Genomic DNA, 25,587 nt, shown 5'->3' on the forward strand with positions numbered 1-25,587 from the left:
GGGGGGTGTACATAATTCCTCGGCACGATCGCCGAGGGGTTAACGATGCCTCACTTACCTCTTAAAATCATTTTCTGCTCGAGATCATCTTAGCCCCCCACCCTCCCCCTTAGACAAACGCCGACCCCCTCTTTCCCGCCGCATCCCCTGATGTGAAATTATGATACGTCTGTCAGCGCTTGTGTAAAGCATCTCAGTGTTAATCGCCTAATCCCTTTATCTCAAGTCCGGACCGATTCAGTGCAGAAATCCCACCAAACAAAACTGTGTTTTTAGGAAGATGAGCATGGCTGTGTCCTGCATCAGCTTAAGGGAGAAAGGAGACATGTTACTCAGCAGGGCGACGGCTGATCGGGAGAAAGAACCCCAGGGTGGTGAGGGCGAGCGTTCAGCCGCGAGGCCTGGCGGGCTCTCGCCCCCTGGTGTCTGGAGGGGCTGAGTGGCTCAGCAGGCCCAGCGGGCCATAGGGGTGCCCCTCCTTTCCACCCCCCAACAGTTTGCAATCTCCTCCTGTCAGCCACCATTATGGTTACTCCGTGGCCCCCAGGACTCATATTTGTGGATGATAAATTGCTGTGGAAGACGTCACGTGCTCTGCCCGGTATTGGAGCTGGTGGAAGATCCGAGATTATGAGAAGCCTGAGTAGACGTGGTGTGAGCTCTCCCATGGAGGAGAGCGAGTCCCCTCCACTGTGCCCTTATCTGATCTGGTTTGGCGCCATTGGCAGGTAAACAACTGGAAGACAAATAAAACCACAATCCCACGAAGCCACCCAACTTTAACTGATAAATTATAAGCTAGCCGAGAGTGTGTGTGCGAGTTTCCTTGGTGCACACTGTGCAGCACAACTGCTCGGCCAGGGTGACCTCAAATTAAAATAAATACCCTCCGGCTCCAACAGGCTAGGTGGAGGCTTTTTTTTGTTAAACTGTTATCATCAACCAGGCTTTGGACACGTATAGAACGAATCTAATAGTGGCTTAAATTATTGCTCAGTATGCTAATGTGAAAGCTTTCCATGTTTTGTGGGTTTTCGTGTTGCCAAAAATATCCAGGCGCATTAGTGAGGCCCAGAGAGCGATCAGAGCTGACTGCTCTGCTGCTCAAATTTAGGTTCATTATAAAATAATCAGGGCGGTTGGGTGGCTCTGAAGGAGCGGCTTTGAGAAGCAGGAAGCATTCGCTCTCCTTTGCATAGCGACGGCTGCAAAGTTTGACTGGATATGTGTGCATGTCGTGGGGAGATGCTTAGATGGCAACCGCCAAGAAATAAACAAGATCTTGCTGCATGCTTGTGTAGGTGTGTGGAAGTTCCTGTGTGTGCGTATCCACGTCCTATGCTGTACGTTTGTGGAGTTGTGCATGAACGAGTCCATATGAGTTCGTGTTTGTGTGTGTATGTGCGTAATTTCACATATGACACAACACACCCATCCTCGGTGTTTGACTTTGGTAAGCAGCTTATCTGTCTGCCGTGTTAGTCTGTCTCAGGCTCTAACCTTTCGCTGCTTTTGCAGACAAAGGCCTGTTTTTGCCACCCCTCGATAAGGAAGGAGACAAAAGTAGCTCTCAAAGCAGCTGTGTCTCTAATGGCGTCCTTTGCGAGCGTGTTGCCGGAGTGACAAGCTTTCTCCCGCGGGGATCCTGGGAGTAAATGGGGAAGGTGGAACGGGGACGAGTGGGAGAATGAGGCAGTGTAAACATTTAGTCGTAACATGCCGCCGCGTGCTAAATAAGCGCAGAGCACCAGGCGCGCTGTGCGCTTTCATGCTGCTGCTCTCGAAATCGTTTTGAGAACAAAGTTTGAATATTTCTGTGAAACTTGAAATCAGAGAAATGCTCTGTTTGCTCAATCAAACAGCAGTCAGGATCTTCTCTTTTTTTCCCTCCTGTGGTGTTTAGATATTTACTTGACTGCATTTAACAAGCAACTCACACATGAACTGGTGTAGGATGCAGATTGTAGAGATTACGCCAATTAAACCAGCGAAGCGCTAATGATCTCATAGATCTCACCAACTTCCTCAATTTTTATGCAATCCTCCTCTCTTTTTTCTCCCCCTTTTTTTTCCAGATGAAAAAAATGACTGGCGAGGCTTCTCCAAGAACTACTGATCGTTGACGTCGCTTCAGCCTTCAGCTCGCCCTCCGCAACTCGCCGAACCAGCACTATTAGCCATCAGGCTCCTGGATCGTTTGCATACAGCAACACAATGGCTTCTGCACTGCGGAGGTGTCCGGTGTTTCACTGCCTCCTGCTCCTTCTCTTTTGCTTTCACTGTTCACAAGGTGAGTTACCATGGAGTTGCACGGCAGAAAGTAGCGTTAATGTGCTGCTAGTCAACCTTTCAAGAAGCCACTTATTATTCAGCTTATGAATGTGTTGAATTTATTAGCACACATTGTTGTTGCCACACTAGAGAAGTGGAGAGCTGTTATGTAGCAAGGTTGCTGAGTTCTTCTTCAGTGGTTTTACCCTTGAAGTTTGAAAAAGGTGTTTCAAACACCTGGTATGGAACTCATTGAATATTCTTGGCAGCGCATGGACACTTTGACTGACACATTTCTTCACTTCCACAGTAACTCAAATGGTGTGTCCTTCCCCCAAAGCCTCATAACTACACCTTTTCTGCCGGATGAGCTGTGTAACAGATTATTTGAGTGTACTTTGAAGCACTGCAGCCGCAGAGGATTGATGCATTTTTTATTTGCACCTTAATCAGATTGTTCTGAGCAGCCTGTGTACTTGGAACCATCAAAAGCAGGGCACTTGATTCTGTGCCAGAGCGAGGAACTGGGAAGGAATGTGTCAGTGTTTTTAATTGTCTGCAGTGACATTTTTTTGGTTACTTCCCTCACTTTTGATTAGTACATTTGGCTGTAATTACAAGTATTGTCACAAAACACTCCCATCAGTTCCATGCCCATCAAAACCACTGATGTTGCTATGTCTGCTTAATGATGATCATTATATTTTTTCCCGTTTCAGTCCCATTGTAACGGGAAACAAAGTAAGCCAAAATCGCATGCTCGTGTGCCAAGCATTGATTACACATAGATGCTGAAGCACATTATTTTGGGGCTTCCTTTTGAATTTGGATCTTTCATTTTTCTCCCCCTCTCTCTTGCTGTTTTGTTCTGTGATAGATACACCCTACACTTTTATGTTATTCCTGGTGTTAGCGTACAGTTTTTTATTTTATTTTAACAAAGGTAGCAGTGCAGCCTAGTATAGAGCAGGCTACCTCTTCAGTCTTTTTTTTTTTCTTTGTAGATTAGCAATTTTAGATAATATGGAAGAGAGTCTTACTGAGGTACTTGAAGAATAGCCCTCTGATTTGGCCTGGCTTAGAAACTGAGCTGAATAGTCCTGTTGAATTTCTTAAAGAGGAATACTGCTTTGGTATGCAGAAAGTGCGGGTTTTGGGTTTCAGTTGATGTGAGGGCTCTCAGGCCTAAGAATGCATATTTGCCCATCCATCAATAAAGGAATGTGTGTGTGTGTGTGCGTGTGTGTGTAGGTTCATCTGAAAACAATATCTGATTCTATCCACATGCCAGTCACCTTCAGCCAATGCAGCCCGGAGGGTTTTGCATCCCAGGGCTTATGATCTGCATTTCCCTGAGAGTTCCTGCAAGCAAAACTCCACTTGATAATTACCTCCTGTCCCTCGCCAGGAGAGGCTATAATCAGGTTATGATTTTCACCCAAAACATTCCCCTTGCTTTGAAACGCTGGATGACATACCTGAAAAGAGGGTGATTTTTTTCACTCTACTGGTATTGACTTTCTCAGCCAGCGGGGAAGAAAAAACACCAGTTGAGCTCGGTTTCGGGCAGACTCGTGCAGAATCAAATGGAATTGACAGCATTATTTTTATAAAGTGGCATTGACTTAGAGGTATATACAGCATATTTCTTTATTATAGTAATGTATAAAATGACAGTGTGTGTGTGTGGGGGGGGGGGGGGGGGGGGGGGGGGGGGGGGCTAGGGAGTTGTTTCCTGAATCTGCAGCTCTGCACAGCTTTATCAAGTTTTATTGCATGTTTCAGCTTATTGTTTAGCTGCCTGTAATTTAACCCTGTAAAAAGCCTGTGAACTATGAAATAATTACCAGGAAATGCTATTTTTTTTCTAAAAACGGACTGTTTATTGAACCTGCTGACATATCAGTTTGCATTTATGAGTTTTCATTTGCATCATTTTTGCTGCACCTGCCTTTTTGTGCTATTTATTGCTCGCATTTTGTTTATCTTAAACAAAAACATGTGAGGGCATTAGGGTTAAAAAAACACAGATGATGGTGATTGGGGTTATAGGGTTAAATGTTAACTGCTCTAATAAAAGAGGCCAAAAAGAATGCTGATAAAAAGCAATAGGAACCACTGATTCACCACCCAGACAGCAAACACAGAGTTACCAGAAACAAAAAACTAAAACAAGGCTAAATATTGGATCTTACCTCCCATAAACGATGAGGTGAAGAGGCAGACGTGAAGGTAGCGATGCTGGCTTTTATCCACACGTCACTTCCTGTGAATCTCTTATGTGTTTGTGTGTGTGTGAAGGCAGTTGTTTACTCCAACACTAATAAGAAAAACTTCTCTAAGCTGTGACCGAACTAGTCTTAATGTTTCAAACTCCACACTTTGCCTAATTCGCCCTGCATTTCTTCCACGATTATAAAACAGATCTATAAAATGACGCGTCTGCTGGAGTAAACTGGGGCATGCAGGTATCACGTTTGTTTCAGATGTTTCAAACCGCCTAGATTGCAGATATGAAAGAAGACGCCCGGATTCAAAGTGAGCAGCCACGAAGGTGGGGCGAGTGCACAGGTACACGCCTGCTGTGCCTGAATGAGAGCAGTTATCTAAGTCCTTTAAAGTAAAGAGAGACAGATGTAAGGAGGGATTATGTCATGTAGTCAGTGTCAACACTTTCCGTTGGCTGTTGTGTTTGAATACCAAAGGAGAGCAGACAGCGCAGCCTTCGTATCAAAATATTGCACAAAAGAGGAATGTAAAAAGATTAAGTAGTTTATGTTTGATAGCTGTGCCGTATCTGCAGAGACGGAGGATCAGAGCAAAGAGGCAGTGTTTGTTTAGGTCCTAGAAATTGTTCCAGCATGACGAATGTGCGAACGAGAGGCATTAATATGCAGCGCGTTGAATAATCAAGTCGGCGGACTCAAGAGTCGTTTGTAAGGAAACTGCTAAATGGTGCACTGGAGTCGCCCTTCCCGCCCAAAAACAAAAAAGTTTTTTGCAACGTTATGCTTTTTGATTTTCAGCCCCCGCTGCTCAGGATCACTTGCTGTTCGCTTCTCACTAAGAGAGATTTTTTTTTTTAAACTGTAAAATATTACTTAGTCGAACACACCAGCATGCCTGCGTTTCTCCCCCGAAAAGGTTGTAAAGGTTAATGTTACGTCTCAGCTCAACATTTGTCTCAAGCAGCGCCATACATTGTGCTGATGGAAGACCTTCCTTCATGCCACACTGGTATTTGCAGTCCTGGGGTTGACTGAAAGGGGGAAGCTATTGTGCTGCAACTCCTCTCTGGCCCGGGGCCATACACATCCAGTCTGTCATCCATTGATATGCTTGGCTTGCCATTTTATAATTCATATTGAATGCTGCGGGTCCATGGTAGGGCGATCATGAATTATCAGCTAAACCATGGGAGATTCACAGATGACTGGTCAATCTGTGTGGTGAGAACAAGCACAGAGGAAGGGGAAAAAAAATCTGATATATCAGGCTTGCATGGAAATTTTTGGCCAGCTGGAAGCATTTCAAAAAATAAGGCAGGGGTTCATCATTTGAATCGAATGGACTTTGCTTCGTATTGAGAGGCACGCTGACACAAATAAATCGTCCCATTTCTCAGTCGCTCCCTCTCATTTGCTAATACAATTCTTTTTTTGCCACAATCTCTGGTGCGCGCGGCGTTTCGATTTCCGCGCCGCGGACATATTTCTGCACGACACAGCATTACAATATACTGTTTTAATAATAACCGAGGACCTGGAAAGTTTTAAATCATAGGAGAACGCGAAATTGAAATGAGCCAGAGTCGCATGAATCTTCGGGATCAGGATTTCGCTCAGAGGAAATGAAATACAATATCGCCCTCGATGGGGTCATCCTAGATTTATTGCAACAGCGATTTCCTGAGTGCGTTTTTTTTTTTTTTTTTTTGAGAGCGAGAGCCTCCTTTCCTCCACTGTGTGTTTAGACGTGATTGTAAAAGTCAGGCCGACGAACAAACACCTACTTTATGGGGCCGAGAGCTGCGCTTTTATGACAGTTTAATTTCAAATGTTAAGCGGGCCTTAAATTTCAATAGCATCTCAGAGCTGTTCACTTCACACCCCTTATGGTAACAAGTTGTATAAACAGCGGACCAGATGCCCACATGCCCTTTCTTAAGTACTGTCTTCACGTGTATTCTTTCTTCTTTCCTTTTTCGTTTTCTTTCCTCCGGGCAGGCTAATTCAAATAATAGATGAGCCCGACTTACAACCACAAAGTACTTTTCCTCCGATTCTAAACTTTTGGATTTGCTCAGTGTAAGTTGCTGCTTCACAGGAGGGTTCAGCTGTCATAACAAAGTAATGCATTTAATCTTGAAAGGAAGCAGAAGGGTTTCAAATAAAATCAAGTCTACACTATAGGAAAGCAGCCGAGCCGAGCAGCTTTCTTTCTTTGTGTGTGAGAAGGTGTTTTGGATCTGAGACAAAATTATTTACGGAGACAACAAGAACCTGTCGGATTTTAGTGTTCCCAACACTTCTGAATAGCTGGAAGGCACGTCAGGACTAATTTATTTGAACAAAAAGCTAAACAAACATGCAAAAACAAAAGCGGCTATATAACTTTAAACACCAAAGGGAGACTGTGCAAAAGCAACAAAAGCAGGTTGCTACTATGAATACCTGCAACTTTTATTTTTTTTACACTGCCACTCCAGGCGTTTTTTCCCCCCCCCCCCCCTGTTATTACAGCATACATTTTGGGCACTAATTTGTTAAGGACAGCTTGATGATGGCGACGCGCGGTGCATGTACAGAACAAGGCCATTTGACCAAAAACCCGGTTGTTGTTAGAGAGCGACAAAGCGAGGGAGGCTACAATTATAATTACCCTGTGTGAAAATTGTTCAAAAATGATGCATTTGTCTCTACCTGTCTTTGTCGCTCCTTATCAGAAATGTCACAACAGCTCAGGTCTCACATTTTTGTTACTGCCGCTTTACACAGTAAATGGTGGTGTTAAAACTAATGTTGACAGCGGGGAAGGGATGGCAATCAATAAAAGAAATTACAAAGGATTCGGTTAAAACGAGCTTTTCGTGGTTGGGTTGTGCGTTTCGCTGCCTTTGCCGACTTATATTTAAATATGACCTGGAAGTGGGTACGCTGCCACTGGTTTTATTTAATAAATTTTGCATCGCTAATGGTCATATATGATGTGAATCAATGTGTTTGATGTGTGTTGGGTTCTCTGTCTCTCGGCGCCTGCAGGCTTACTCTCACTACAGGCCATGAATGCTTCTCTGTTGCATTCACTGTATTAGTAATCTCCTCAGGCTGAGGGTCTGTGCCATAGAGCACGACCGCACATTTTCTTTTGTCTAGGAATTAAATGTCACCTCAGGGTGGGTCACCTGCAAACAAAAGGCCACCAGCCGATTTGCAGGTATAAACAGTCTAAGATAAGGAAGCCCTCTCCTGCCGTGCAGGAAATTGAATAAGTACACTGGAAAAAAAAAAGTCAGAGAAACAGCTAAGCACAAAGCACATTTTTGTTTGCCTTGCTCTATCAGTATTGACCTCCTCCTTGTAGTGTATATCCCTATTGAGTGTGCAAGGCACAATGCCCTCATCGAAGATGAGGTGCAGGAAACTGTCTGTCATCAAGCCTCCCGCCACCCCCACCCCCCCACAACAATCTGTGCATCTCTTATCAGTGCTCCTGTTTTCCACTCGCATTCAGTGGTATGCCGGTGGAAGGGAATGGGCAAGGTCATCACGTTCAAGTCAATCAAAGTGGTCAGTGTTGCAGTGATAGCAGGGGGCTATTGCTAAGGAATGTGTTCTTTTTTTTTTTTTTTTTTTCATTGACTTTCCCGGTAAATCTGAAAGGCTTCAAAGGCCACAAAGGCTTTCTCTGTTGCCCAGTACAGTACGTATATATAGATCCACGACCCCCAGAATTCTTTTATCAGGAGTAATGGCTGCCAATAAAGAGGTTACTGCTCAAAGGCACTGAAGAAAATACTCAGAAAACATTTTTTTGTGTCAAAGTAACAATTTTTTGATAGAACTCAATAATAAGACCTCAAGCCAGAGCATTATACAACCAAATACCCTAATAGATGCAGAGCCAGCACTTCACATGCCAGCAGATAAGCTAGTTTAAAAATTGCTAGCTTTGCCGCTTTCGTCCAGTGACCCTTGCAGATGGTGATCAATATTATGTCAAAACTGAAGTGAAAACAAGAAATACTAACAAGGAAGGCATCGTTGCCCATAAAATGCTAGCGTTCTGCTATTACATGCTTGGCGGGTTAAGAATTTTAATGTGGGAGACACGCTCCCCTCGGTAGCACACGTTTCTGAACAGAAACTTCAAAAGAGTTTAGGAGCGTGCTGATCCCAAATCAGTAGAAAACAAAAGAAGCTGCTTGTGTCTGGTAGCTTGAAATTCTTTGCTATTGCCTCGTTTGATGTACAGTATCCACATGATGAATGCTGTGGAGTGGCTGCTGAGGCTCAGTGATGCTTACACTAAACAACAACGACAGCATTAAAAAGAAAGTGGTCATTTGCCTTCAGTGTCACATTTTTTGGCATATAGGTAGTAGTATCGCCCGCATTATTCTGGACCACCCCGCGAGTGGGCGTTCTCCCATGTTCAGAAATTTTCTGGTACTGGTCTGTCAATGGTATTTATATTACCACTTTTATTTTGCAAGCACACATGGGTGTGACCAACACATTTTTTGAATTATGATGACTGGATGTGCCAATCCAGCCCTCGTGCAAAATATCAAATAGAGTAGGAGCTCTAGCAAGATGAACACTGTTCAATGGAGCTCAGGATGCAAGACATTACTGATTTAAAAAGAAATCCCCCATTAATCTAATCCAGCACAGACTGAGCTTTAATTGCGTTAAAGACTGTATGTTAGTGTGCACTGACTCTGCACTAAATGAAAAACGCATGTCAAAATAAAAGATGCATGAAAGGGTTTTTCAAAAAAATATATTTTTCTCATGCACCAACAAAAGCCTCAAAGAATATTGTGCTGGGATGAAACAGAGAAACACAATTTCATGCCAAAACGAATACTAAAATTGCTCTGCACCACCTCATCTGCATAAACGCAGCCTGAGTTACCACTCCATCCACTTCGCCACAAGTGGGTTTTTTCAGACACACGAAAATACCAAAATGGACTTGTTACAAACAGAAGTGATAGAAGTGCGAATGTGTTAAAGACTACTGCGGGCTGGGAGTCTGCGTGAAGAGTAATTCCGCGTCTCTTATCAGAATTGTCGCTTCATTATCGTCTCAAGGCCCTGATCTCTGTTCCTTGTCATTCTTGTACTCTCGGACTCATTATTCGTGTCATCCGTGTTCCAGTTGCAGCCTTTTCTGACACCGTGTCAATGTGACGTCCAGAGTAAGCCTCCTGGGCTGTGCTCGGTACAGGCAGGGCTGAGTGAAGGAAGTAGGGGTTGATTAGGGGGGAGAAATGGGGAGATTCTGCCACAGCAAACAAAAACAGAGACAAGCATGAGATGGAAACAATCCCACATCCTCCTTCATTTTCTCTTCCCCTGCTTCCCCCCCTCGATCCCCACCCTCAGGGGGGCACCTGACTTACTCCGAGACATTTTCTTGAGTGGAAAATCCATCTGGGGTTTAAGGGCAGGGGTAAAATATGGGCTTTAAGGGGGAGTTAAGCATCACTCAGGGCAGATCAAACCTGTGAAACTATTCCCTCGCTGCACCAGGGAGACTTGCTTTAAGTCACCTCTCTTTCTTTGTGTTTCATCAACTCCCCTGAAGAGATGCAACAATATGTTAGATATTGAACAAGCAATGAACTAATTCTGTCAAAGTGGCACTCTCCCAGGAGCATATAGGATTTTTTTTTTCTGTCTTCCAAGTCGAGCATCTTTTTCTAAACTGTTTAGCCTTCATGACAGTTATTTGTAATTTCTAAGAAAAGCCTTGTTTTCTCAGTAGACAATACAAGATGTCGAATTATGCTTTCCTTTAATCTGACTGATGTATCCATGGACCAAATAAAAGAAGACATTCCATTTCGTACCATCTCTCCAGCTGTGCATTACACGCTGACCCTCTTTGCATTTAGCGGATTATTAGTAATGTAATGATGCCCCCCTCTTCCCGAGCTGCTTGTCTTTGATGTGTGCCCACGCGGTCAGGGTTCATCCTACCAATCGACTGAGGAGCAAACCCTGATTTTCTGAGGCAAATTAAGACATAGTCATTATAGCCTCCGCTTTCTGATTTTTTTCTTTTTCTTCAGTTCTTGCCCCATGAGGGAAATTCTTCGTCTGCAGTCTTCTGCAGCTGAGCCGGCTGTTCTGAAGAGGCAAAAAATAATCCACCATGTCGACTCGCATCACTTGTGGAAAAACTGAAACATTTTCTGAGAGTTTTGTAATCCCAGAGAGTGATTTCTGCAACATCAAAATAAAGTAGGCTGTGCATTTCAAGTATTTTGTTTTTGCCAGAAGTTACATCCTTAAAGGTACAGTCAGGTTTTTTTTTGAGGTTATTTAACAGAAAAAAAAGGATACCGTACTTAAAAATATAAGTATTAATTACAAACTTGTAATTAATCTATTAAAAATACATGGGAGCAAGCGTTGGTCTGTGGAAGGTGCCATGTTTACCCACCATATTTGAATACAGTGGCCAGGAAGGACGTCTCCCTTCTGACTGATGACGTTTTACTCATGTGTCTTGAGACCGACCACAGCAGCAGGCCAAGGTCAGAGAAAAGAAGTCCTAGGTGTTTTTGTGCTGTAGAGGGACATTTAAACTTGTGCCTGAAGCTTCAGAAGCTATTTAGGATCATACCTATGTTTTACCATCGGAGAAGGACTTCCCTTTACCAAAGAACTAAAAATCCTAAACAGGCTTATTTATTCCTGATATTGTCACTATTTCTTATTGTCAGCAGATTAGACATGCAAACCTCCCACCCATCTCCGCTGACAATGAGCCAGCTAAACGACAACAGGAGCTATAAGCTAAAAATCCAGTTAGGGATGTTCTTTCCCCCTGATAAACAGTTTGATTATATTCTTATGTCACATAACAGTTTATGCAGTAAACATCAGAGTACAATGTTAGATCCACTTCAAGACAGTTTCACTAATGCTGGCTAACAGCAGCTAACAGAGGCTAACAGCAGCAAAAAACACCAGTGCTTATAAACCGAGAAGCCTTCATATCCTCATCAACACAAATCAGTTATTGTGAACTCTCCTGTTGCTCCCTCGCTCCTGTTTCAGGGCCAGTTGCATGCTGTTTGATTTATGGAGGACTGCAGACAAGCATGTTTGCATGGGTTATGTACCCTTCTGTGCAGACAAATACCAATGCAAACTAACACAAATGCAGTGCCATGAAATAGACTTAATCCAGGGGTTTTTCCCACATAGAGAAGTTTAGTAGTGCATTATTTGTCTCTGTTTCTGCTTTGTTTTGCATATAAAGTAATGGTTAACTTGAGAGTGTGTATAAATTGTTCTTACCAAAGCCTGCAGATGTGTACACGGTTGGTCAGTTGGACCAGTTTTGTGTTTAGATTCCTTGAATTCACAGAGGGGGAAGAGGCTTTGAGCCAGATGACTGGTTGTCTGCAGCTCTCTATTCAATTCAAATGATTTTGACAGACCAGGACAGGCAACTGGTTAAAATGATGGCGTGACCATGTTAGTCTCTACATGTTACAGTCAGTTTTAACAAGCAGGATGATATCAGAAAAAAGCAAATGAAGAATTATAATATTATTTTATACAATATGTAGCAAAAACAGCTTTCTGGCATTGATAACCATCAATAACTGTCTTTAAAAGTCACAATGTGTCATTTCCACATGTTTATATATGGATTTAAAAATAGGACTGGTTTATTCAGTGGTCCTTGGTGAGCATGTTGACAGATTTTGTTAGTTTTGAAAAGAGCAAGAAAAATGTATTTGTTTAATTTTGTTCAAGTTTCAGTTGGTAAAGATGGGAAGCCAAGATATTAAGGAAGTCTTCTGGTGTGCATGTACCTACATTGCATTGTTTAGACTTCATCCTCTGCATGGGAGTGTAAATGCATTGTAAGTGTTTTCTCCATGAAGAAGACGCTTTGAGGTTTTCTGTTTTATTTGCTGTGGGATCTTGTTGGGCCAAAAGCTGCAAAAGCCAGATCCTGCCAGCAAGTGTCTCTCCCACACACTCACACACACAAAAGGGTGAGAGGTTGGGTACCCTGGGAAAATCTTGAAAAGTTCTTGCGCAGCTAAATTTAATATACATTTTGTTCTGTGGCTGCCTTCCCTGGTTTGTGCCAGGTCATTTTTAAACATAAGCGGGGTCTTGCTCCATGTTAAAAGTGCGATGGTGTCATCACCTTTACACGGAGCGTCTGCATTTCACGATGTTTTTGTTATTTATTTATTTTTAATGAGACTTAAGACCGAGGCGAGGAAAAAAAAAACCTTCTTTTTTCTATTTATGGTTTTGCTGCTCCAGTTACAGAGGAAATATTACATGGCTGCATCAGGTGTGATATGGATCTAGTGCACTCTAAATGGATCCACCTGAGGAGTTAAGAGGCAGCAGCGGTGTCTGTCACGCTCAGCCTCAGCAAAATGACAAATCCTTCTCCTTAAACCCCCTCAACGCGACATGCACCAACATGGAGCACGTGATTTCTTTTCTCCCCCCACCACCTCCTCCTGATCTCTTTCTTCGCCTCAATATAAGAAATAAATTTAAGAGATGAATCGGAGAAAAGGCAATGAGCAAGAATGCAAAAAAGGAAAAAAAAAGTGGGTATTTTTGAAGGGGGAGCGCTGAATGCGTGTACCACCAAAGAGAAAAGGGATATGACTCAGAGCGCTTCATCTAACCACAAATGGACTCGGTCCTATGTTGCCAGTTTCTATTTTAAAATTCTTATATCGGAATCAAGAGTGTCTGATAGCAGTTGTCTGGGAAAGGCGGGCGTGGTTTGTGGTCTTGTCTGACACTGTCTTTAGAAACACTTCCCAGCAAAGGTGGACCAGAGCTGGGACTTATGTGTCACGGGAAACGGTGCCATATGTCCACGTTGATTTCCCGGTGTTTCAGCGCGTTTTGACAGTTGGAATGAAATATGATCTGCCGGTGGCGCAGCGAAGAGTTCTCGGGGTGTTGTCTGTATTTGAAAAGCAGGTGTTACTTTGTAAATCCCAAATCTCCTTTCTCATCTCCCACCTCGCTCCCGGCTTGTCTCTCACATCTGATGGGTGGTCATGTTCTGCATTTGGGAACATTTTAGGCAGCATCGCCGGATGCCTCACAAATTGAGGGATGGGGAAATAAAAAAGACTTTGCCTGCTGCCTTTGGACTGTGCAAGCTGAATTAGACCCAACTTTTGAGTTTGTTAGTTGAGAGGCATGTGCATAGACAGCGAAGGGTACTTGTGTTTTAATTAATACATGAAAGAATTACCGCAGTGGTCTCTTGATTTTTTTTAATTTTTTTTATAAGCTATTTTTCCCTCTCCTTGGCCAGCAATCAGAAAGTTCCCCTGAGCAGATTAGAAATACTTCAGTAAAGAACAAAGAAGCTGGGAAAAAAAGAGGCAAAATATTAAGAATTCAAATGAGACTTTATTATCCCCCCCCCCACCCCCCCCCCTCCCAGTGAATATCTTTACTCCACTAGAGCAAAACCTGCTCTGTGACCACTCGGATATTGGATTATGGATGCATCTCCCACCGTTGGAGCAAAAGCTTGACTCCAAGATTTGCTTTCTTCCAGAGATGTCGGCTACCAGTAGTATGGGGAATGAAACAATATGAAAAGACAAACAATCCTGAAGTACTCCTGCTGTGACCTCTGTGGGGGCACTCTTATTTGACTAAAGGCTACACCCTCCTTTATGCTGTGGAGAAAGCGTCCCTGTCAAACCCAAGCCCAGAACAATGGGGGCCAGCCTCGGGGAAACAGGGCCATTTGCATGCAGCTGTTTGCCGTTTCCCGGACCACAAAGGCCAATCAAAGGATCCTTAATGGAGGATGACAAGCGTCAGCCAACGCCTTTGCTCTCTGTCTGTGCCAGCCCTCGCCGCTCTGTCTACCCTCCCAAAGTGGCCCATGTTTTTTTTTTTTCCGGTCGGGCATTCCTTAACTTTTTTTTCTCTCTCTCTGTCCTGATGCCGTGGCCTTTGAAGGGTTAAAGGTTGGTCACGACAGCACTCTTGAGAGGGAACGCTCAGAGCAGCAAAGATCACCCCGAACATGTGTGTTACGGTCTGCCGCGTGCAGTCGCCAAATGGCGATACCTCGACACCAAACCTCCATTATCTTTTCGCTTCATCTCCAGGGTTTTAAGAGCCACGGAGTGTAACTCTGTGGATGGTTTTAGATGCACCCATCTGAGCCACAGTGCCACTTCCAATTTCAAGGGTGTTGATAGAAAACAAAATATGTATTATGAGGGGGATTGTCACCAGTGAATTATAGGCTGTCAACTGGAGAAGCCGAAGAAGAAGAAGAAGAGGGAGGAGGAAAAAAAAACCACCCAGAATGCAACATATTGAGAAGCAGTCCCAGCCCTTGCTTTGCTCTCTTGAGCTCAATAGACAGCTTAGCAGGCAGGTCAGGGGGAGGAATCTGAAAAGCTACTTTCCTCTCGCAGTCACTCACTGACCAGAATGCATGATAAGACTTCATGTCAACAAGGCCAGGAATAGAGATCACAGCCAATTATAGCCAAGTCAAAGTGGTTACCATGGCTAAACATAATTCAGCTCTCAATAATTTTGCCATTTCAAGTTAATCTGAGGTACGGATACATTTGGAGCAGTCTGTTCTCTGCAGTGTTTGTGTTATGGATTTTTCCTGCAGTTTTCTCTACACCGTTTTTTTTTTTTTTTTCTTTTTCTTTTTCCTGCAGCTGGTGCCCTTCTGTCACAATCTTCAACTGCTGCAAAGTTGAACAGTCAAACAAAGCACAGAACGCGAGATGAAAAGCTTTTCATGCCTCCCTAAGACATTGACATTTGTGCACACAAACAGTCTTCCCCCTCCTCTCCAGAATCTCGCAAAAGTTGTTTAAACCGAGAAAATCAACACGACACCCAGAAACCTCTTATTGCCACAAGGTTTTTCCTTCATAGCCGTGTTTAAATCCTAAGATCTTAAGTGAAACCCAATTAAGTCGACCGAAAATATTTTACTTTGAATTCGGCTCTGTTCTTCTTCCTACAGTACCAAAAAAAATAAAAATAAAAACCATTATATGTATTTTAACTTTTTTTAGACAGATTTGTCATTACTTGCCCAATTACAAGTTGACAAGACGGTCATTAATGAGGCCGAGACTATCTACAGTTTGGAAAAGAAGCAATTTGTTCTTTAGGCCGCCAGTACGGTCTAGATACTCCCCCTAATTGATGTACTGTTAGCCTATAACCAGAGAAATCTATACAAGCGAGGGAGGAGGATGCCGCCGAGGCACAGGCCTAATCAATCGTTAGGCTTCTGTTGACAACAGCATGCTATCATGCCATAGCGGTCTGATAGATAGGCAGAGTAGTCAGTGGACAACCAGAGAAAGGAGGTTACAAAAGGCAGATGGCGTGTGCGTGCGTGTGTGTGTCCACGAGGGTGTTTCAGCCGAAAGACTTGTCTCCCTGCTTAGAATTTTAAAACCCAATAAAATGCATTCTTTCTGTCTGTCCTCTCTAGCTGCCGTGATAAACCCGTCACTCCTTCCATGAGGAATGGCAGGCGGGCCGATCATTAGTCTTCGCAGCAAAGCCGACGACTTCTCTCTGTGTTTTATCATCCGCCATTCTGGACAGGTTTTCTGAAAGGTTTGGGTAATTGTAGTAGTTATTGGGAAAGATGGAGTGACCCCGCAGCCCTCCACTTATGGCTCGGCTACAATGACGTCTCCTAATGAGGTGATAAACAGTCCAGCTAAGCAGAATCTACTGGCCATTAGATAGATCATGGTATTATAATGAAATGTCTAGTGGCCGAATGCCAGAGAATTTATACCATTAGTTTCATATTTTGCTGTCCTGCTACTGCTTCTAGTGTGTGCAGGAGTTTTTCCTAATGCACAATGACTTTAACATTATATTCTCAACAGTGCGTGTTTCACAGATGTTTTTTTTTTTTTTTGTCTGTTTGCTGGTGCGACATGTACAGAGTGACATAGAATATCATTATAACCGGGGCCAGGCACAGCGGGCTGGAATGGCTAGCAGACGTGTGTGTTGGGGTTTAAGGGTAGGAATTTCAAGCCCGAATCACTTCAGCTTTGAGCGGTTCAGACAATGCTAATTGCATCAGACCCTGACTGTCAAAAGTGTGAGGATAATTAGAGTGAGGGGGCAATGTGAACCCGGGGTGGTAAGTGTTAGTACATGACAATGCTCAGAAGCCAATGGGAGCATGGAAAAAGGTAACAGGCTGAAAGGAGGGCTAATTAGGAGAGAGCAGTGCAGAAAATACAAATGGTAGCTGCCCCCTCAGGGGCCCACCATTGCTGCAAACAACGGCGATTATTGGCAGTTCATGCAGCGCTCTGCTTGCACTTCTTAAATGGAACACATTTCCATGTTCTGCTTAGATTTTACCTAATTGTTTTCTCAAAATTGCAGACAGTTACGTTTTTTTTCCTTCCTTTCTCTTTCTTTCGTTTTTTTTTTCTTGTAGTTGGGATCATTTTAACCCCACATAATGGATCTTTTGCTTTTGCTTTCTCCAGTTTTGTTCCCTCTCTCTTTGTAAATCATCATATCTGTGGCTCCACTCTATTCGTGACGCAGCAGTTTATTACTTAGGGGAAGAAAAAAAAAAGTTAGAAAACGAAATGCTGAGAAATAACCTGTCCCAGTGTAATTTGCTGAAAGGAGGCAGAGATTTGAATGAAATGGTTAATATTCCCCTTAAAGCAGAGCTATTTGGCTGCGCTCCATTTATAGATTTTCCCTCCTGTGTGGACTCCAGACTGTCCCCTGTTCGATCGCCGGCACTGTAAAATGGATTATATTACACTTCTTTCTGCTGGGATTTTGCCCTTTTTTCCCCCTTCTTCTTCTTCTTCTTCTTCTTCTTCTTCTTCTCTTTACAGAGCAAGAAAAGCAAAAGAAACAAATGCTGGGGTGGAGGTCTCTAACGACCGTAAAACAAACTATTCTCTGTCCAGTTCAGTTTGGCTCTGCGGTGGTTGTTCTCTATAGGTGGAGACCTTCCGGATGCACTGTGGCCTTTGTATTTGCTCAAGAATTTATGAGGTTACCATTGGTCTCCAGTGATTCAAAATTTGATGTCTTAGCCAAAAGGCTTAGACCACAAAGCAATGGAGACATGAATTGTTTCGTCTTTCCCCGGTCCTATATCGCGTGTAATGGCCCTTCTGTTTAAAACTGTGGTAAACATTGGACTGCTGTTGCCTATTTATTTTGCGCCAGCGGATTTTTACTGCATGATGTGTGGTCTTATTGTATCAAGAGCAGTGATCCTTTTAACTCGTTCTTTTTTTCCCCTGATTTAATGTGCTTCTTCTCTGTCTCCGTGCGTCTCACCCTCTGTCAGGGTTCAGCCGAGCGGCCTTGCCTTTCGGGCTGGTCCGGAGGGAGCTCTCATGTGAAGGATATGCAATTGATCTCCGCTGCCCGGGGAGTGATGTCATTATGATCGAGACGGCCAACTACGGCCGGACTGACGACAAGATCTGCGATGCTGACCCGTTCCAGATGGAGAACGTCCAATGCTACCTCCCCGACGCCTACAAGATTATATCACAAAGGTAAAAAAAAAAAAAAGACAAAACTCGGATCTTATTTCACAAACACAACCAGGAGCTGAGGACTAAAAGTAAGGCTCTCAGTGGTTTTTTCCGTTCCCCCTTCTCTCCGCGCCAGACATTCCCTCGCACAAAAGAACTGTTAAAATTATCGCCCCACTCGTGCAGCCACCTACATACCGGACAATTAATCGACATCTCACACCTTGTTAAATGTAATTTATTCGTCCATTGACGAGATTATGTAGGTGGCATTTGAAATTTTCGAAAACTGGGGCGCACATTAATTCTTGACAGGCAGGAATTGACATCCGTGCTGCAGAGCTCTTCAAACCAGCTGCGCGTTGTTGCCTCTGTCTGAGTCATAATCAGCGTAGCTCAGAGAACTGCGAGTCACATGAACACCCTCTTAATTCCCTATCTGGAACATTGGGCTTGCTTTGTTCAAACACTTGTAGTGCATTGAAGTGGCTTTGCCTCAGGTAGTGAGCAATGCCCATCATCATGCCTTTTATCCTGGTTACCCTCTCACAGGATGCTGCCTCTCTGTCAAATGACATCACAGCAACACTTTAGCTCCACTGCTGCTTACCCCTACAGGAGTGTGTGTTTTTAAAGGGCACTGGCTGAACTATTCATAAATAGTAACCAACACAGTTCATCTTCTAATGCACTGCTCTGTCTTTAACCTGCCCCCTCCGTGCGCTAGCTTCTGAGCATCATCGCCCACCATCTCAGACCTCTGGGATTTTTCCCTGCTTTGCTCTCTTCTGTATTTACTCCCATGAGGTCCGGCACTGCACAATAGTTTCAGGGATAGATCAAATCCAGCAATCTTATTCTGTCTTTCTAAATTTACAGCACCGCCTCAGTACACTCACAGAGTAACATGCTGCTGACAGTGTCCATGCCCCTCGGTTTGACTGCAACCTGCCACACTGTGCGCCACATCTGTTGACAAGTCAGACTCTCACTCGCCGAAGCTACACTTCAAACTTATCTCAATTGAAGATTCCCTGGAGGCGGTGTGCGAGTGAAGGCTTTGAGAAGAGTCTGCACCACAAGCCCTTAACTAGAATTATTCTAATGATTCAGATCAGAGGAAATGGGCTCCTGACCGTAATTAAAGTTGATGTGATAACCGGGGATGTTAAAGCAGTCACAAAGCTTTGGCAGACACTGATCAGCCCTCCTTCAGTCTGCAGGAAACCAGAACAAGAACAACTAAGACAACATTGACACATACTGCCCTGCCAGAATCATCAAGATTAACAAAAGGCAATAGCTCCACGGACATAAACAAACATATTAAACAAGATTGGGGAGACAGAAACAGTGGGGAGCCTGCTGCATAGAGTGGCAGTTTTTGCCGGTTTGGAAATTGCGATAGAAAGTATTCATCAACCGCCTGTTTTTCCACAACAACAACAACAACAAAAAACCAACTAACAGGAATCAAATGGCATGATTTTCAGCATCTACATCAAAGTGTTTTGTCAAGTGAAATGTTTTGTTGTTCGCACAAAAAAGTGTTTGGATGAAAGATGCATGAAGGAACTGATGGAACCTCAGGTTTGTAGGTCACTTTAATATTCAGGTGATCATCCCCTCAGAGATGTACTGTAAATGGACGGTATGTCTGACCTTTCTCTCTGTCTGCTCTTCTCCCTCCACCTCTCAGTTTGCCACCAGCACAAGTGCAAAAATACGCCTGTTTTGCTGACTTCCATTACCTTATTTCAACGGCCGCCCATTCCGTGACCTGTTACAAAATGCCCGAATAAAACTTTTACCAGATCAAAGGTGCAGCGTATTCATAGAAAGCATGCAAGACTTCAAGGACTTCACTTTCATTAGATTGTGCTCGGTGCAATAAAGATTGCATGCAGTGATTTCAGCTGCAGTTTAAAACAGAGGAAGACTGTCAGGATGCTTAGCAACAACACATCTACTGATCTCCAGAGCACGAGGACTAAAACTTAAAGCTGAATAAATGCCACAGTGGGTTCATTAGTATTTATATCCTGTACTTGAAGGTACACCGATCGATATTTTGTAGTTACAATGAATCAAGCGATAATGTGCAATGTGAAGAGTTTTCTCTTGTAACGATGAACCCTTCAGAGCATCGGCCCCCAACTCTCCAGTTATCCCTCGGTTCATCTTTTAACTCCTGGCTTTGGTTTCCTGGATTGCATCAGACTCACTGCACGTCTCTGTCTGTAACCACAGGCTGTATATAAATGATGGAAGTAGCCACCATGATAGTGAATTCCCATTATGAGGCTTTGAAATGAGCATCTTGGCCATCTTGACGTTCTTAGACCGGATCTGGATCTGACAGAGAAATCGACCATCCATTTATCTATTCGTCCATTTTCTTGACCACTTATCCAATTCAGGGTCACGGCAGAGCTGCAGCCCATCCCAGCTACAGGGTACACCCTAGACAGTCCATCATGGCCTCATTAAGAGAGTGTTTTTACTGCGGTCATAAATCAAGCGAGCAGCGGGGTCATTTCAGTACAGTTTGACCTCTTTTTGCAACCAGGAATCACCCACTACTGACCGGCCATTATCCAAAATGCAAGTTTAAGACATTTACACGACAGCTACACTTTAGACAATGCTAAGGCACTTCCATTTTTATATACAGTCTGCATCTTCAACAAACAACTCAGTGAAACACACAAGTCCTCAGCTGGAGACCCGTATAATTATAGCTGCAGGTAACAGAAACCAAAACAGCGCTTAAAGGACACCAAATGATCTCTAATGTTTTAGCGCTTTGTGTAGTTAGGCAGGCGTTTCTGTATTTTTCTACCCTTATTTGACCAAAAAGTGGGGAAAAAAACAAAAAATGGCACCCACGCTACTGCTTTTAAGAGCAGATCGCTTTTCATTTTGAAACTCCTGCTTGTGTTTGGGTAATAAGTAGGTAGATTTTCTTACTTACTGACCCAGAAATAATGTCCACTGATTGCTGCTTTTGAGCTCTCTTAAGACCAGGAGTGCTCACCAAAAAGTGACTGCCAGCCCAAGGTTTACTCGTCTTTTACTGTTTTGCTTTGTTTTTTTAAAATCACTGCATTCTCTGCCTCCTCCGACAGCTGCACTCCTGTTTTCTTTGCCAGGTAGGGTTTCCAGCATCCGCTAATTCAGCTACCCGGGGAAAGTGCTGTCCTGTTTCTGTTTTGGTTGTGCAGTCAAGCCTTTATTTCCTCTGGAAGATTTTGTACCACGTGGCAGACAGAACTCATCAAAGTGACTGTGCACGTAATGATAAGTTGTAATGATAAGCCCAACGCATGCAAGCATTGAAAATAAATGACTCACTGAAAAATGCTCACTTTCAAGGAATATGTTACTCTGCTGTGAATGTTTTTAGTGAATTGATATTGGTTACTCATCTATAGGCAACACCTAAATACGCTAGTTTTATCTCTCTGATATACTCTTGTAAATCCTCTGAAAATAAGTACAAGCACAAAATGAATTACACAAGCAATTTACAAATACCTGCAACCATATTACTTGATTAAATATACCCTCTATCACCGGGGCTGTCGTCGGTCCGACTCATAAACTCATAACGTAGAAGTAGATCAAATATGTTGGGGTGCATTTTAATCAAGTGTGTTGTTCTTATCTGCCGTCAGTCAGTTCACATTTTGATGCAGTGACCCTTCTCCTTTGCAGCAGCTCTCTTGAGCATTCACTGCAGTGAAGCCACAAAAGCACCTCTCCTAAGTGCAGCTGGCAGCGTTAGTGTCAGTGATGTTCAAACCGTGGCCGATGATGCCGATGCTATTTGTTAACTCCTTAATGGGAGCCCCCACCCCCACACCGTACAACGTTTATAATCCATTAGTTTGAAGAAAATGGCTCTTGTTGTTAAGATGCATGCTCTGTCTCTTAATGCACACACATTTACCTTTACGTTCATTAATTCGACCAGAGCCAAAAAGTGCACTGTCATGGTTTCGTGTGGTTGCCGTGCAGCACGACTCCCATTTGCAGTGACAGGAAGCTTCTCGAATGACTAATGGTTCTTTGTCTGGTCTTCAAATGTACGTCCAACTTGAATTTGTGCTTCAGACCTTCTGAAAAATTTATCTGAGGCTTGCAAATTGCTTAATGTCCTATTTTGGTGCCATTTTCTGTCTTTCTTTCTTTCTGTCTTGCTTTTTTCTGGCTCGCCTCTGTCACTGGTGACATTCTCAATCCCTCCATCTCAACAGAGCTTGATTGAAGTGGAGCCAATTTCAGCCTATGCAGTATTTAAACAAACTCAGTCCACTGCTGTTCTTTTCCTTCCCCGCCTCCCCTCCTTTTCTTCTGATTTACTCGAACTTTTTCAGCACCCAGAAACATCTGCTAACATGCACGCATGCCGTCTCTGCAATCCGCACGTCAGACTCTGACTTAGGGACACCATTTCACACTGCAAGGCCTCTCATCGAAATGACGCTCTCGTGCCATGCAGAGGAGCTGCTGTTGCGCTAGAGGCCAGCCATTCATGTCCACTGCATGTCACCGCCACCTGTCGCGTGTGTCTTAATGAATGTCTTCTCTTTCAATAGCGGTGCGAAGACTAATTCCTAACATGCCTTTAGCAGCTCTTTCGCTCTGTCGTTCATCACATCATGCTCATTTACTCTTCCTTAATGTTTTCATTCCTCTCTCTCTGTTTGCAAAGGTTTAAACTTCAGTGCATTTGTGACAGCTCCGGCTGGGATTTGATCAATTACAGTGTAGCCGTAACGATGAACTTTCTCCCCCCTCCCGGCCTCATCGTTGTTATTAATGTTATCTTTGAGGAGTGCTCTTGCTGTGGGTAGTCATGATGAAATCTCTGGTCAATCTTTTTTTCTTCTTTAGGTGCAACAACCGTACGCAGTGCGTGGTTGTCACTGGCTCTGATGTCTTTCCCGATCCATGCCCTGGCACCTACAAGTACTTAGAGGTCCAGTATGAGTGTGTTCCATATAGTAAGTACCGCTATCCAAATCTCATACTGAAATCTTACTGTGTGCAATTGAAAATGGTGTGATGTAACCGCTGTGTCTCATCATTTGCAAGTATTTTGCAGTTTGCCCTTACAGACGTTGCTCCCGCTGATGTATTTGAAACAGGATTGTAGCATTAATGACGCTAAGTTATGCTGAAATATGAAGTGTTTTGGTCATTTAAAGCTCCAGTTCACCCCAATAATGAAAAAAAAATCGAAATTACATTTAATGGAATCCACCCATGCAGGCCGTTTTAGAAGTTTAAATCACCTTATTTGACATCCGTTTGACCCTAATTCTGGCTCTGGTTCCAAATAACTGGATTAATTAAAGGCTTCTTTTTCTTGGTCTTATTTGGGAAACATTCAAGAAGCTTTATTCCTGTTTTCACTTGACCCTGCCTGATAAAATAGCAACTGTCACTGCTGGCAGTTTGGTTAATGTTAAGTTTGCAAGAGCAAAAATGTCTTTTATGAATCTGAGGTCCACCACGCGTTCTCTGACAGGGTCAAACAAAATGTTACACGCAACGCACAAAAAGCAGATTTAGGTCTGGTTTCGGATCCATATATAAAGCCCCATCCCTGTCTGCAGCGGTGATGCATTTGTGCAGCACGCGGGACTGAAAAGTTGTAATTAAAGTATTTCAATAGCAAAATCTCTTTCAGGAGCAGTATTGCTGTTTGTCTGGATAAACCGCAGCGCTTACTGTGAAGAGTTATCACTGGAACTACTTTCCACTGAACAAACAGCCGTAGTAAAAGGTCCCCCCCCCCCCCTTTTTTTTTTCCCCTTTTGTAAAACTGTCTCTTTTGTATTTGGCTTCTAGCAGAAATTTCTGCAGTTTTCATGAGCAAAACAAAACACATACAAAAGAAAAAGAAAAAAAAAATCCCAAAACTATCTGCATGAGGCGATACCATTAGGAGTGTGGAAGAAAATATGTTTACTGGTAATTTTGTTGAGCTGACCTTCCACCGGCCTTAACTTCAGATTTATTGTCTTTCGCCGAGATGTTACAAATAATTATGTACACTGGTTTTTGTTTTTTTTTGTTTTTTGCATTCATACAATGTGTTCAGTCATTTAATTTGAGAACACGTTGAATAAGAGGCAGATTAAAAATTAAAATGAATGTGCATCTGCTCTCAGATTAAACCAGAACTCATGTATTCAGCTGTGAAGTGTCTCTAGTATTCCATTATGAAAGTGGCTTAATTAAATCGCTTGAGAGTTGGTTGGTTTGTGTCTGGTGTCTAGTTTAACTAAATCTACCTTAGAAGAGTGTTATAGACTAGTTTATAAAAAGTTAGTCCAGGCTTCATCCCTGCCTGAGAAAATCCTTCGTATTTAAATTGATGAAATGTAAACATATTCAGAAATATTCACTCTTTTTTTTTTTTCTTCTTCTTTCAAACAGACCTCCCTTTCACCTCCTGTCTAATCCCCCCGACTAACCTCTTTGCTCTCGATTTTTTTTTTCTCCTTCCTTTCAACGTTCGATCTCTCACATATTGTCTCCAGCCTCCCCCCCAGCCCATTCCTCTGCCCCAGTATATGCAGCTTCGACAGCCCACTAAAGAAACTCCATATTAGGCCGAATATCCATCAGTCATCTCATGTGCTGTTGCTCTCTTTGGCTCATTTGAGAGTTTGGTCTGTAACATTAGCACCGTGTCATGTTTTACGTGTGTGGGCGAGCAAGTTTGGAAGCGAGTTTTGATTTGTGTTTATAAAGTTTGAACAAATTCCACCCGCAGTCAATACAAGCCAAAAATAATTACTGTGCCGTTTCTCTAAGAATGTTATCCATCTAAATATGAGCCGAACTTTGAGATTTCTATTCTCCTGCCACTTAGGGGGAAGCATTTTTAGAGGGATTTGCTCTGCTTTTGCAGTGGCCAGTGCATTATTTTGTTGGCAGACAAAGACGAGGAAAACGAAACGTTTAATGCACTGGAAAACACGGCACGTAGCTCGTCTCTGGTCATATAACTTGTCTGTTTTTATATCCTAGGGACGAGAGGCCGTTTTCACTAACAAACATCCTTGTTTTCTTTCCCTCCTCCAGCTCTTCCTCCCTAAGCAGCCCTGCAGTTCATCTCATGGTCATTCCCTCAGACTAATTCTTCTCTTTGTACCTGGTAGTTGACTCATGATAACCTTTCTCTCCCTTTTTCGCACTCTTTTTTTGCTTTCTTTTCCAATGCCTGAAATAGAAGTGGAGCAAAAAGGTAAATGAGTGGTCTGGTCCTTCCCTCCCCCTCCTTTGGCTCCTTGTTCTGTGGTGTTGAGTACAGCTCCCCCCTTCACGTCTTCCCCCCCTCCTCTCCTGATTGCCTCTCCTGTCAAATGCTAAACCCATAGGAGGATTGTTTGCACCCACGGAGTCCAAATGGACACAATTTCAAATGACATCCGCGGTCATTAAACGTAGTTTTTCCTGGCAGTGTGACAGAAATCACCAACTGTCCGGTGTTGATTTGTTCCAGAACC

At 43.3% G+C, this 25,587-nt stretch overlaps 1 protein-coding gene across 13 annotated transcripts in view; it reads left to right on the forward strand.

Annotated features, from left to right (window-relative positions):
• adgrl2b.1 (adhesion G protein-coupled receptor L2b, tandem duplicate 1) overlaps positions 1–25,587 on the forward strand; it is a 93,592-nt gene that overhangs the window by 18,978 nt on the left and 49,027 nt on the right. For 8 of the 13 annotated variants that reach the window (XM_085139842.1, XM_085139849.1, XM_085139848.1 and 5 more), the window contains exons 2-4: positions 2,076–2,290; positions 17,869–18,082; positions 22,961–23,070. In XM_085139842.1, the coding sequence (XP_084995968.1) occupies positions 2,215–2,290; positions 17,869–18,082; positions 22,961–23,070 (400 nt within the window). In that variant the 5' untranslated portion in view covers positions 2,076–2,214. The other 5 variants (XM_085139844.1, XM_085139843.1, XM_085139845.1 and 2 more) reach the window with 5 other exon arrangements.

This window comes from Neolamprologus multifasciatus, chromosome 18 (assembly GCF_963576455.1).
Source record: "Neolamprologus multifasciatus chromosome 18, fNeoMul1.2, whole genome shotgun sequence".
Lineage (NCBI taxonomy): Eukaryota > Metazoa > Chordata > Actinopteri > Cichliformes > Cichlidae > Neolamprologus > Neolamprologus multifasciatus.